This window comes from Myxine glutinosa, chromosome 6 (assembly GCF_964187855.1).
Source record: "Myxine glutinosa chromosome 6, kmMyxGlut1.1, whole genome shotgun sequence".
Lineage (NCBI taxonomy): Eukaryota > Metazoa > Chordata > Myxini > Myxiniformes > Myxinidae > Myxine > Myxine glutinosa.
The window spans coordinates 116,619,668-116,633,966 of record NC_136266.1 but is presented as its reverse complement, the minus strand read 5'-3'; the positions used below and the strand labels follow the sequence as shown (position 1 = coordinate 116,633,966).

The following is a 14,299-nucleotide window of genomic DNA, read 5'->3' as shown; positions in this document are numbered from 1 at the left end:
CTTCTCCCAATTATCAGCAAAGTCATGGAATCCATCATTGCTTCAGATATTAAATCTTTCCTCTTCTCCAATGCTTATCTCTGATCATCAATTTGGTTTCAGACCTGGTCACTCTACTCTGGACATGCTGCTTCTGCTTTCTCAACAATGGATGGAGGTCCTCAACGCCAAACAGTAAATTAGAGCTGTCTCCCTTGACATTTCACGTGCCTTCGATACGGTCTGGCACCCTGCTCTGCTCACCAAACTCTCCTCCTTTGGTATCCATGGAAATCTCCACGCATGGCTGGCAGACTTCCTCTCTGGTCGTAGTCAACGTGTGGCCCTGAATGGGTTTCTCTCATCTCCTCTTCCTGTTCAGGCTGGAGTTCCCCAAGGTAGTGTTCTGGGCCCTGTGCTTTTTCTGGTCTTCATCAATGATCTCTCTGACTCTCTTGAAAATCCTCTCTATCTCTTTGCTGACGACTCTACTCTCTGTCGCTCCATTCCTCATCCCTCAGATCGGCAGTCTGCAGCCTCCTCACTCTCTGCAGACCTGGACAAAATCACAGACTGGTCAAACAAGTGGAACATGCCTTTCAATCCTGACAAATCTCACACTCTTACAATGTCTCTCTGAAAGGACCGACTGGACAACCCTCCCATCTACTTTCTCAACAATCCTCTCCAAGAAGTTCTGTCGCTCAAGCTTTTGGGTCTCACTATCTGCCATGATCTTTCTTGGGAAAACCACATTTCCAAGCTGGCCTCCAAAACGCCCCTCCAAAGCCCCCCCCCCCCCCCCCCCTTCCAATGCCTCCTCCCCCCAAGCCTTCTCCCTTCCACACATCTCCCTGCTCTCAAATGTTGTGTTTGTGTGCTTCACCTTCTCTCCCCATCTTGTTTTCCGCTCCCGCTTTTTATATATTTTGTTTGTCTGGTTGATTTGTTTGTGAAGTAAATATTAGCTCTTTCACGAGCCTCGATTCAGTATACAAAAAAAAAAAAAAAAAAAAAAAAAAAAAAGCCCGTCGCCGACTGGGCATCCTCCGTCGTGCGAAGTCCTTCCTTGGCACACCTGAGCTCCTCACCACATACAAGGCTTTCATCCGCAGCTCAATGGAATACTGTTCTCCCCTCTGGGCTGGTGCTCCTGCCTCACACCTTGCTCGGCTTCACGCTGTTGAGGCCAAAGCTTTCAGAATCATTGGAATCTCCTGCGATGTAGTCAGCACCGAGGGCCTTTCACTCACTCACCGCAGGCAGGTTGGTGGTCTTTCTGTCTTCTACCGACTCCTCTCCGGCCTTGCTCCCCCAGCTCTCTCTGTGCTCTGTCCCCCCAATATTCCTTCAGGTCGCACAAGATCTGCCTGCAACCCTCTTATGGTTAAACTGCCAAAGTCTAGGCTCTCTGCTCACCTTCACTCTTTCATTCCCCATTTCTCCCACCTCTGGAACAAACTCCCCCACTCCCTTCAATCCCACTCCTCCCTCCAGGTCTTTAAAACAGCTGTTCACCACCATCTCTTATCTTCCCCCATCGAAAACCTTGATCTTTTCTACCCCCGGTAATTTACCCCAGAGTCCTTGCAGTGTTCATATGTTTTATTCCTCTCCCACCTCCCCCCAAGTCCTCCTGATGTCCCTGCTCTCAAATGTTGTGTTTGTGTCCTTCCCCCTCTTCCCCCTCTCTTTTGTGTCCTTCCCCCTCTCTCCCCATCTTGTCTGCCGCTCCCCTTGTTTTTTGTGTTTTGTGTGTCGGTTTGTCTTTTTGTGTGATTAATGTTCGCTCTTTCACGAGCCTCGATCTTGTATACAAAAAAAAAAAGAAAAAAAAAAAAAGATGGCCTTTAGCACATTTCTTGTGTGGGTATTGTTACGGATTCGTCACTTCCGCTGGGGTGGTTTTCACCCACTGGACATGTTTCTGATATTATGTATTATTATTATTATTTTCAAAAGGTTTATTATTCACGAACGGTTATCAAAAATTAAAAAGGATAACTGTAAGTGAAACAGGAAACCGAACCGGAAGACAAGGAGGTGAAGAGGAAGCGGCGTGGCGAGGAAATTCGGGCAAGACGCGTGACGTCGAGCTCTGTAACGAGCAAGGTCTAACGAAGGTCGCAAAGGAATTTTGACTTCCCTGAAAGGACATCCTGCGGTAGGAGTTATCACTGGGAGTGTGAAATCTGCGTAGTTAAGTTTTGGGTGCTGAGATTCGAGACGAATCCTCGCCTGGTCGCCTCGACTCAAGTACGAGCCGTCGGCCATTTTGAACCTCACGCTTCGCTCACCGAAAAGGTTCTTGCTAAGTGTTTGCTTTTCTCTGCATCCTGTCGTCTGTCAGGGATGTGTGTGCGCAAACGCTGCGTTTGAAGAGTACGCTGCGGTTCGCTGATTGAACTGTGAACGGGCACATCGAGTTTGCCTCTGGTTTCAGACCACGTGACCTGCTACGTTTTTCCTACGTTACGCCTACGCCTCGTCAGCATCCACGGAGTGCGGGTCTCGATTCGACCTCGCTCTGACACTAGCTGGAGCGAATCACCTTCGCCTTGGAAAAGGTTACAGAGACATTGAGGAGTGTCCTTTTTCCTTCACTGGGAGCAGTGAGTTGCCATCATAAGCAATAAGATATATATCGAGTGCACTCGAAATTGCCTTGGCTTGCCACTAATTCCTTTGCATGCCATTTGTTATACCGTTATTCCTGTGTGTGATTTCTAATACAAGTTTGTTCATTTATAATCATTGGTGTGGTTTCACTATTAATTTTCAACACAGGGTAACATATTTTTCTGCCGGGGTTCCTCTCGGGGTTCGGGGGTTACCGAGACCAGGAGATCCTTGAGGACTCCGTAACAGTTTCAGTCTTGCATCAAATAGTGAATTGCTTGTTTTCTTGTGACGTCATCGGAGCACGCGCGCAGGGCACCCTGGGACACCTCGGCCATTTTGATACCCTCTCGAACAACGTCGTCAGCGGATTCACATTAAATAGTTTTTGTTCACGACCAGTCATGCCAATTTGCAGCGTATTTCGTTGTTCAAACAGGCCAGGCGTTAGGCCAGGAGTTAAGTTTTACAAAACGCCCAAACTTCTACTGAATCAGGGTGAGGAAACAAGAAATTTAAGTGAAGAGAGGCAGCGTTTGTGGAAGGCTGCCATCAATCGCAGTGACATCCAAACAGAATCACAGTGGGATCGCACACCTGTCTGCTCCGAGCATTTTGTTAACAGTAAGTAAGAACATGTTTCATTGTATAACCATACAATTACTATAATCATTAATGATATTGAATACAATACATACATTTGAACAAATGGAGGGCACTTAATCAATCAGGTCCATAACATTAACACAAGCAGCTTTAAAAAATACACGTTTGTTTAATATATTAATACCTTGGATCGAATCAAGTGGACGTCATTCAGTTCTTTGTGTAGGATTTGTCGCACCCATCCATCTTGGTACAACCTGTATGCCTCGAGGGATTTATACTTCTTCAACTCATCTTTGGTATAGGCCGATTTGCTGAACAACAGGTAGTTGATCACGTCGATGTGGGTCACCTGAGGCCACTTGCTCACATTCTTCTCAAATTGATCATTTGATAGACCATAAGGGTCACACCCAATGACAGAAATCTTCTCTTTGTAACGAACAAGAACGTCCGGGGGGAGCGTCTCTTGGTAGCCAAGGTTGGCACTCGCACTGCTAGCCATACTCAAGCCTGGATCTACCGTATCCTTACGTACACTCCAAGTCTGTTCTACAGGTAGTTGGTTGCAGGTTGACCCACTGCCCAGGTGTTCACCAGTTCACTGGTCCACGGCAAACTTAAACCGAATGTTCTGTGTTTGTTGGGCACCAATACGTAATATAAACTAGATGGCACCACACTCCACATGAACGTGACAAAACAAACAAAATTACTTTATAAAACAGACTTTTTGCGATCCGCATTCACCATAAACCAACGCAACAAATCAATATCAGCGCACACGGACAGATTAGCTTGGGTATCAAAATGGCCGCCGCGCAATGCGAGATGGGTAATTTGTGACGTCAGTGAAAACAAAGGATTCCATACGTATGCAGAAATATAAGCATTGTTTCAACCTCCTGGCAAAAATGTCGGGGAAAAAATGTGCGCGCGTGCTTCATAGGTTCAAAGCCTTGAAGTTCAAAGCCTTGAAGGTTCAAAGCCATTGTGATATCTTTTCATGGGGCCCAAAATCCCTGGCGGCGCCCCTGTGTCCGATCCATTTCCAGGTTCGACCACCTGGAGGGCGTCCGAGTGCTGTTGCCGTGCCATGACCTCCTGTTAATAAACTGTTGTTTGGTAGATGCGCAATTCAGATCGAATTCAATCGATAGTTTGTTCTTGTTTATCCTCGTGTCATTAATATTAGGAATAAGACATTGCAAAACAAAAAACAACAATACCCCGGAACTACAATACAAAAAATATATAAAAACAACAACAACCCGGAACTAGAATCCTAAATCCCGCCCCCGTTGCGTCACTGTATATGTCGCTTTGGACATGTCACTGTATATGTTGTCGCTTTGCTTGCTCGCGAAGCGTATAATACTTGCTTCTAGCTCGCTATATGACTAATGGTTAAATTGCACAAAAAACGTAAAATGTCCAAAGCTGCGAACAAAATTATTTCGGATACAAAACAAAGCGGATCGAGAAAAGACTGTCGGACGAAGAGACGAGCTGCTGAAGCTGCGGTGAGTGTTATAAATATAATAAAAAGGGTTTTTTGGATGGAGGGATGTCTACGTAATTTAATATAGATTTAGAACGTCAAACGATGAGTATCTGGATAATTATAATTGGTAAGTTTCCAATATACAATTACCATGTTTTACGCATACACTGCCTATAACACACTGGGTGTAAATATTTGTAGAAAATAGATGCAACGAACGGAAAACCTACAGAATGGAAAATATATATATAATAACATGCAATTTAATGAGAGTTCAATTGGATTTCTAATAATTAATTTGACTAGCAACGGCACCCGCTCTACGGGCGGGGCTTCAATTGGTAGGCCCAAATGAAAAGGCAAAATATCAGATGACTTTTTTATTTTAAACGATTCATATAAACATCCGTTGAATCATATCACACGCAAATCATCAAAATCTAAACAGTACATGGCGCCCATTTTGAAAAAAGATTGAATTCTGCAAAACGGAAGCGGCCGCTACACGTCTTTCTCAGTCGCACGTTTATGTGTAAAGAGTGCGTGCCGAATCTGTAACACGGAAGCGGCCGCTACACCTGTTTCTCAGTCGCTTTGCACACGCTGTCGTGTTACTTCGGAGCCGCACGTTTATAGAGAAAGTTCGTCAGGAGCCAATCTACTCTCTCCTGGTACGTAGAATTTCAACAAAAGCCACATCACTGTTCATATCGGTAAATATTATTCCATCGTGTTTGGAAAACTTGGAAAAATTGGAAAAACAATATAGTGTAGCGGTTACCGGAAGCATGACACAATTACCGTGCACCGGCCGATGACGCAACCGGCGAGCAGTCACGTGTCCGGACTCGCCCGGGCGTGTCTAGACTTGCCCTTCTCGGGCGAACACGTGACTTACCGATTTTGCATACCACGCCCCGCCTGAGAGGCGTGGCTTTTGTGTGTTCAGTTTGCGATATAAATTGCCGCACGTTCGAGGGGCAGATTCAGTGTGCTTTTGAGTTCTTTGGTTTTGAGCTAAATAAATAGCTCAGTGAAACTTCGTTCCTGCGTCGTCCATTTTGTCTGGCTTTATAGTGTGAGCTCAGCTCCCACAATAGCGTAGTTTACTCCCAGGGGTCCCAGGAATACCCACCCAAAATATTGTTGCGATCGGGTTGAGCCGTTTTTGCGGTACCTTCGAACGGATGGACAGACATTTGGTGAATTATAGTAAGATAAGAAACATCAGGATTCACACACATTTTACACAAATAAACTTCGAACATGATGTTTACCTTCAATCAGGTCTGTGTCACTTCCACGGCCATTAATAGACAAACAAGCCAAGGGTTGTCGCTTGTTTATGGCTTGACTCCACCTACCATAGCACCCAGACAAATTAACAAGCCTGCCATCTTGGTTTTCTGGTGGGCCTAAGACTTCAGGGCTGTAGGCCTCTGCTGAGTATACACTGCCCGGGTTTGTTGCGTCAGATTTCCATTGGCTTTGTTTGGGTCGAGTGTTACTCACGATGAGGTACCCCAAAAAATCTAATGAATGTCAAAAATTATTAGTAAGGTTTAATTAAGCCTGTTAGCAAGCACAATACACGCCTCCATTGAAAAAATAGCATTACATAATTTTGAACAGCCCCATATTATGATTAAACAATCCGTGACCGTGTGACGAATAAGCTCATTCTGATATAACCGTGGCGGAGGCTATCATGCATGGTTGAGAACCGAGAGTTGTCAAATTAATATTTTAATAGCACATTAAATGCGCGTTTGCCAATTGGCCCGTTACCAGATTTTGTCACAGGTTGTGACCACAGTGCGGTCATCCTTGTTAGGATACAATGGCTTGGGCACCGACCTGTAATCATTAGGATACAATGTATTCTGGGATGTATATAATTACAAAGGCTTTCCTTTATATGTGCAACATAAAATAGTACCTGCATTTTATTTACACTTACTCTCGTTTTATAACAACGTTTTGAAATCAAAGTGCAAAGCAATGTCATGTCCTGCCATATACAGGTGCAGGGAACTAATGACAGCAGTGTGCTGAGCAAGGCCTCCATGGCAGCGCTTGGCTATTTCCCTGATAATTTTGTGCAGTATTTTGCTGGCAAAGCTTGCCGAAGGGCTCCCCTCATCAACAGGTAAGCTCGAATGGCCTATATGTCTTCTTTTGTCACTCTGGATGATCTTCCTTGCTGATCACAGCTCCGCATCGTCCAGCGTTTGTTGTGTGGTGTTCTCGGCATATGAGCACACAACTCGTGATTTCAGGAGCCCAGGTTTAAACCTTGTATGCTATTACATTTCCTACTGTCTCCTGATGTCCTCATAATTCATGTAAAAGTACACTGATGTCTCTTTTTGTCCTTGTTCTGCATACAATGCATGCACCAGCTTCTCCATGAGCCTTAGATCATTGTTAATAGAAATATAATGAAGCTGACTGCATTGTCTTTTTGTGTAACAAGCATTATTGTTGCTCTATACAGGGGTTACTATGTGAGATCAAAGGCTGTGGATACGGTGATCAGGAGTTTTCTGGCTATCACTGAAGACAAATCTCTCCGACAGGTGGGAATATGGGAAGTGTCTGTATAGCGTGTTCTTGAAAGAAAAATGTGGAGAAATCGTTTTTTCCCAATAACTTTACGTTAAGAAAACATGAGACTTGATTTATCTGCCCTTTGAGAAAAACATGAGATATTGTTGCACAAGGTGCTGCAGAGGTAGCACACTTGCTATTGAAATCTCGAGTGAGGGTTCGATTCCCAACCCGACTGTAAACTGTTGGATTCGTGTTTCACAGGCCTGATTTTGTATCACAAAATGCACCGTCCCTCGGGTGGATGTTATGCCTAGTGTCCCATCTGCCAGCATTAACAAATTCACGTTTGATGCCTTTTGCAAAGAGTAGACGAGTTATCACCGACATCCTGAACAAATGACCAATATCTGTCCTGATTACCGCTGGGATTGCAAAGGCATCCTGTGCAATCCTTGCCGTGAGGCTCCTTTGGCAACACCGATTTCTGCTTTTGGGCAGACTACCAGACAGGGACAGAGAGAGAATTTGTACCGACATGAGTGTAGATGGGACAAAGTTTAACCCAACATCGAACTGCCACGGGACTTAACTCACAGTGGAGTAAAACAATGAGGCTTTTACTCATCAACAATTTTTATCTGTTCTTTATTATACACATATACCCACAATGAGTTTTATGTAGAGCTGTGTTGCTCGATACGTGATATTTACACTCGCCAGAAGAGAGGGTATTGCACTTAGGTCCGTTTGTTACTTGCAAAATCGAAGATTGGTTGGTCTTGTGCGTTATTCTGTCTGTCTGTCTGTCTGTCAATATACAACCAAGTATATTGGTTGGTCTTGTGCGTTATTCTCTGTCTGTTTGTTCGTCTGTATGTCAGTCGCCTACAGGTCACAATTTTCAACCGATCTTCACTAAACTTCACCAAATGGTACAGTTGGTAAAAAGCACGAAGCCTATTGTTTTTGGGGTCAAAAGGTAAATAGGTCAAATCGGCCAAAGGTCACCAACTTTATCAAATTTCTAAAATGCCCAATTTTCATCCGATTGACTTTAAATTTGAAGAGGATTTTCATATCTGGTCACAGAATTAAATCTCCAATTATATTTTTGGTCAACATAGGCCAAAAGGTAAACAGGCCGAATTCCTAAAATTCTCAATTTTCATCCAATTAACTTGAAATTTAAAGAGGACTCGCATATATGGTCACTGAATTCAACCCCCAACTATTTGAGGTTTGAGGTCAATTTGAGTCTGCCCAAGCCTGGTGTCGGCTTAGTGGTTAGGGTGCCGGCTTGGGATCCTAGGATCCTGGGTTTGAATCCCGGTGGGTCGCTAAATTAACACCAGGGGGGTTGACTCAGTTGATTCAGTTGACAGTTGATCCTGTCATCCTTCCGAGGTCGGCAAATTGAGTACCAGCTTGCTGGGATGAATGATCCCGGTGTGTACCCCGGTTTAGAATAGGTACACCGTATCCCTGCGCATCGTAAGAGGCGACTAAGGGTTGGCGCCAGGAAGGGCATCCGGCCATAAAAAATTGCCTCAAACAGGGAACCATGATTGTCATGGGGCCCACAAGGCTAACCCCTGCTCTAGCGGGGAAAATGGCCTTAAAACGATCATTCATTCATAATTAGGCCAAAAGGTCAACAGAGGCCATTTTTCTAAAATCCTCAATTTTCATCCAATTAACTTGAAATTTCAAGAGGATTTGCATATATGGTCAATGAATTCAACCCCCAACTATTTTTGAGGTCAACATAGGCCGAATTTCTAAAATCCTCAATTTTCATCTGATTAACTTGAAATTTGAAGAGGATTTGCATATCTGGTCACTGAATTCAACCACCAAGTATTTTTGAGGTCAACATAGGCCAAATTTGGCCTATGTTGGTCAACATTGATATTTGGCCGATGTTGGTCAACATTGGCCAAATTTCTAAAATCCTCAATTTTCATCTGATTGACTTAAAATTTTAAGAGAATTTACATACCAGGTCACTGAATTCAACCACCCATTATTTTTGAGGTCATCATAGGCCAATAACTTATTTTAGGGATATCGCAAGTATCATGCTATGCACGACATATTTCTTGTTCTGTCTTTGTTTGTCTGTATGTCAGTCGCCTACAGGTCACAATTTTCAACCGATCTTCACAAAACTTCACCAAGTTGTAGAAATCGTTACAACTGAGAAGCCTATTGATTGTGAGGTTTAAATAGATATATAAAATTTAACACTTCAAGAAATTATAAGTAAATAATTATTGCCGATGAAATTCAAACTTGCACTATTTTCATTGCCAATTGAGAATTAATTTGGAGGACCATATGATGTGTCTTTAATGTTCCCAATTATTCCCACAACGTTGGGTTGGCCGAGGAAAGGTTTTTTTTGCCCAAGTCTTTCACGAAATGGCTGGCTCAACCAGACATTCCACAAAGCAGGCAAGAGCAGGAATTTGTAATTGGTTGAGTATGCTGCCGATAACTCACCTACTCTTTGCGAAGGACAACACCAAAGGACAAACTTGTATTTTCATTATTTTGGATCTTGACCCACCTTGATTACTTGTTCACAAAGCATAATGTGTGTGTTGTTATTTACAAAGCTGTAACAAAATTATGAAAGTAACCAAGGAAGTTATCATTGTGTCACTGTTTGTAGCACAATTTTATTGCATGAACACTGCTATGTCCATGTCCATATCAGGTCCTATCTCTAGGTGCTGGCTTTGACTCGACTTACTTCCGTCTTAAGGCCGAGGGGCTGCTGAATGGTGTCACCATGTTCGAAGTGGATTTCCCCGCCGTGGTTCGCAGGAAGGTGAAACTCGTGGCTAGCTCAGTTGAACTGTCCTGCTGCTTAAGCTCGGCCTTGCCAAACGATCTTTCACTGACTCAACGTTTTGGTGGGTAATCGGCATTTTACATCATCTGTTTTCCAACTTCTTTCTTTATAACTTTCATATAACTTTTTATTGTACAACGCTCCTTTCCTACGCCATCTCCAGGCGCTGCATGACATCATTTCCGGGCACCGAAGGGGGCCCGGCAATGACGCGCGCTGAAAGGGAGTACTCAGTTTTCACTCTGGTTGTTGTACACCGCTCCTTTCCTATGCCATCTCCAGGCATTGCAAATCGTCATTGCCGGGCACCAAAGGGGGCTCGGCAGTGACGCACGCTGAAAGAGAGTACTCAGTTTTCACTCTGGTTTCTTGCTTTCTTGTTTGTTGTACACCGCTCCTTTCCTATGCCATCTCCAGGCATTGCAAATCGTCATTGCTGGGCACCGAAGGGGGCTCGGCAGTGACGCACGCTGAAAGAGAGTACTCAGTTTTCACTCTGGTTTCTTGTTGTACACCGCTCCTTTCCTATGCCATCTCCAGGCATTGCAAATCGTCATTGCCGGGCACCAAAGGGGGCTCGGCAGTGACGCACGCTGAAAGAGAGTACTCAGTTTTCACTCTGGTTTCTTTCTTGTTGTACACCGCTCCTTTCCTATGCCACCTCCAGGCATTGCAAATCGTCATTGCCGGGCACCGAAGGGGGCTTGGCAGTGACGCACGCTGAAAGAGAGTACTCAGTTTTCACTCTGGTTTCTTGTTGTACACCGCTCCTTTCCTATGCCATCTCCAGGCATTGCAAATCGTCATTGCCGGGCACCAAAGGGGGCTCGGCAGTGACGCACGCTGAAAGAGAGTACTCAGTTTTCACTCTGGTTTCTTGTTTGTTTGTTTTCTTGTTTGTTTGTTTGTTTTCTTGGTTGTCCGGACGATATCTCAGCCATCCTTTGAGCTAGGAAGCTTAAATTTCGGCACAGTAGTGAGCAAGTCCTTTGTCAAATACGGTATTTTTTGTTTTTTGAATAATCAATTAATTGAGGAGTTATTTAATTATTAGCGTTTAATTAAGTACTTATTTAATTAATTAAATTTCATTTCTCTTCTGACCATTATTAACTCAGGCACCTTTTGAGTTAGGAAGCTGATATTTGGACATGCCAATGACCAGGTGATTTGGCTGCAAAGGATATTTTTGATTTATTAATTAATCAATTAATCGATTAATTATTTAATTATTCGATTAATGACAAAAAAATTTTTTTTTTTAAAGTTACAGATTCTGATGAAATAGTGGTAGTTTATGTGTTCTCTGACCAAATTGATTAATAATTTAATTTTTTTATGATTATTATTTATTTATTTTCATTATTAATCATTTATTTATTTTCTTTCTCATTTGGCCAATATCTCAGGCACGTTTTGAGCTGGGAAGCTAATATTTGGACATGAGTGACCAAGTGATGTGGCTATCAAGGATATTTTTGATTTATTGATTAATCATTTCATCTATTAAGTATTTATTGATTAATCGATTAATTATTTATTGAGTAATCAATTAATTATTTAATTTTTTATAAATGACTTATTTAATTAAATTTCTAAAAGATACATCTTCGGATGAAGCACTACTGGTTTAGTTATGCGATTAGCCAATTGATTATGAAAATATTTTGTGATAATCTTTTATTGATTTTAATTATACAATTAATCAATCAATTAGTGTACACCTCTCCCTCCCAATGCAGCCTCAATGAGCTGCACTGCGGTATTGCCGGGCGCCGGAGGCGCCCCGGCAATGCCGCGCTGCAGCATATTTAATTATTTGGCATGGGGCGGTGTACTTTGAATGTATGTGTACTTGTTTGTTTGTTTTCTTGTTTCCTTGGTTGTCCGGACGATATCTCAGCCATCCTTTGAGCTAGGAAGCTGAAATTTCGGCACAATAGTGAGCAAGTCCTTTGTCAAAAACGGTATTTTTTGTTTTTTGATTAATCAATTAATTGAGGAGTTATTTAATTATTAGCGTTTAATTAAGTACTTATTTAATTAATTAAATTTCATTTCTCTTCTGACCATTATTAACTCAGGCACCTTTTGAGTTAGGAAGCTGATATTTGGACATGCCAATGACCAGGTGATTTGGCTGCAAAGGATATTTTTGATTTATTAATTAATCAATTAATCGATTAATTATTTAATTATTCGATTAATGACAAAAAAAAATTTTTTTTTAAAGTTACAGATTCTGATGAAATAGTGGTAGTTTATGTGTTCTCTGACCAAATTGATTAATAATTTAATTTTTTTATGATTATTATTTATTTATTTTCATTATTAATCATTTATTTATTTTCTTTCTTGTTTTCTTTCTTGTTTGTTTGTCCAGACGATATCTCAGCCATCCTTTGAGCTAGGAAGCTGAAATTTCGGCACAATACTGAGCAAGTCCTTTGTCAAAAACGGTATTTTTTTTTTTTGATTAATCAATAAATTGAGGAGTTATTTAATTATTAGCGATTAATTAAGTACTTATTTAATTAATCAAATTTCCTTTCTCTTCTGACCATTAACTCAGGCACCTTTTGAGTTAGGAAGCTGACATTTGGACATGCCAATGACCAGGTGATTTGGCTGCAAAGGATATTTTTGATTTATTAATTAATCAATTAATCGATTAATTATTTAATTATTTGATTAATGACCAAAAAAATTTTTTTTTTAAAGTTACAGATTCTGATGAAATAGTGGTAGTTTATGTGTTCTCTGACCAAATTGATTAATAATTTAATTTTTTTATGATTATTATTTATTTATTTTCATTATTAATCATTTATTTATTTTCTTTCTCATTTGGCCAATATCTCAGGCACCTTTTGAGCTGGGAAGCTAATATTTGGACATGAGTGACCAAGTGATGTGGCTATCAAGGATATTTTTGATTTATTGATTAATCATTTCATCTATTAATTATTTATTGATTAATCGATTAATTATTTATTGAGTAATCAATTAATTATTTAATTTTTTATAAATGACTTATTTAATTAAATTTCTAAAAGATACATCTTCGGATGAAGCACTAGTGGTTTAGTTATGCGATTAGCCAATTGATTATGAAAATATTTTGTGATAATATTTTATTGATTTTAATTATACAATTAATCAATCAATTAGTGTACACCTCTCCCTCCCAATGCAGCCTCAATGAGCTGCACTGCGGTATTGCCGGGCGCCGGAGGCGCCCCGGCAATGCCGCGCTGCAGCATATTTAATTATTTGGCATGGGGCGGTGTACTTTGAATGTATCTGTACTTGTTTGTTGTACACCGCACCTTTCCTATGCCATCTCCAGGCATTGCAAATCGTCATTGCTGGGCACCGAAGGGGGCTCGGCAGTGACGCACGCTGAAAGAGAGTACTCAGTTTTCACTCTGGTTGTTTTCTTGTTTACTTTCTTTCTTGGTTGTCCGGACGATATCTCAGCCATCCTTTGAGCTAGGAAGCTGAAATTTCGGCACAGTAGTGAGCAAGTCCTTTGTCAAATACGGTATTTTTTGTTTTTTGAATAATCAATTAATTGAGGAGTTATTTAATTATTAGCGTTTAATTAAGTACTTATTTAATTAATTAAATTTCATTTATCTTCTGACCATTATTAACTCAGGCACCTTTTGAGTTAGGAAGCTGATATTTGGACATGCCAATGACCAGGTGATTTGGCTGCAAAGGATATTTTTGATTTATTAATTAATCAATTAATCGATTAATTATTTAATTATTCGATTAATGACAAAAAAAAAAATTTTTTTTAAGTTACAGATTCTGATGAAATAGTGGTAGTTTATGTGTTCTCTGACCAAATTGATTAATAATTTAATTTTTTTATGATTATTATTTATTTATTTTCATTATTAATCATTTATTTATTTTCTTTCTCATTTGGCCAATATCTCAGGCACCTTTTGAGCTGGGAAGCTAATATTTGGACATGAGTGACCAAGTGATGTGGCTATCAAGGATATTTTTGATTTATTGATTAATCATTTCATCTATTAAGTATTTATTGATTAATCGATTAATTATTTATTGAGTAATCAATTAATTATTTAATTTTTTATAAATGACTTATTTAATTAAATTTCTAAAAGATACATCTTCGGATGAAGCACTACTGGTTTAGTTAT

The 14,299-nt window shown here is 40.9% G+C and overlaps 1 protein-coding gene across 3 annotated transcripts in view; it reads left to right on the top strand.

The window, feature by feature from the left end:
- The first annotated feature begins 4,507 nt into the window (after positions 1-4,507).
- LCMT2 (leucine carboxyl methyltransferase 2) overlaps positions 4,508-14,299 on the top strand; it is a 93,221-nt gene continuing 83,429 nt past the window's right edge. Inside the window, exons 1-4 of one of the 3 annotated variants that reach the window (XM_068120925.2) lie at positions 4,508-4,727; positions 6,733-6,857; positions 7,206-7,287; positions 9,981-10,179. In XM_068120925.2, the coding sequence (XP_067977026.2) occupies positions 4,608-4,727; positions 6,733-6,857; positions 7,206-7,287; positions 9,981-10,179 (526 nt within the window). In that variant the 5' untranslated portion in view covers positions 4,508-4,607. The remainder of the gene's footprint in view (positions 4,728-6,732; positions 6,858-7,205; positions 7,288-9,980; positions 10,180-14,299) is intronic. The other 2 variants (XM_068120928.2, XM_068120927.2) reach the window with 2 other exon arrangements.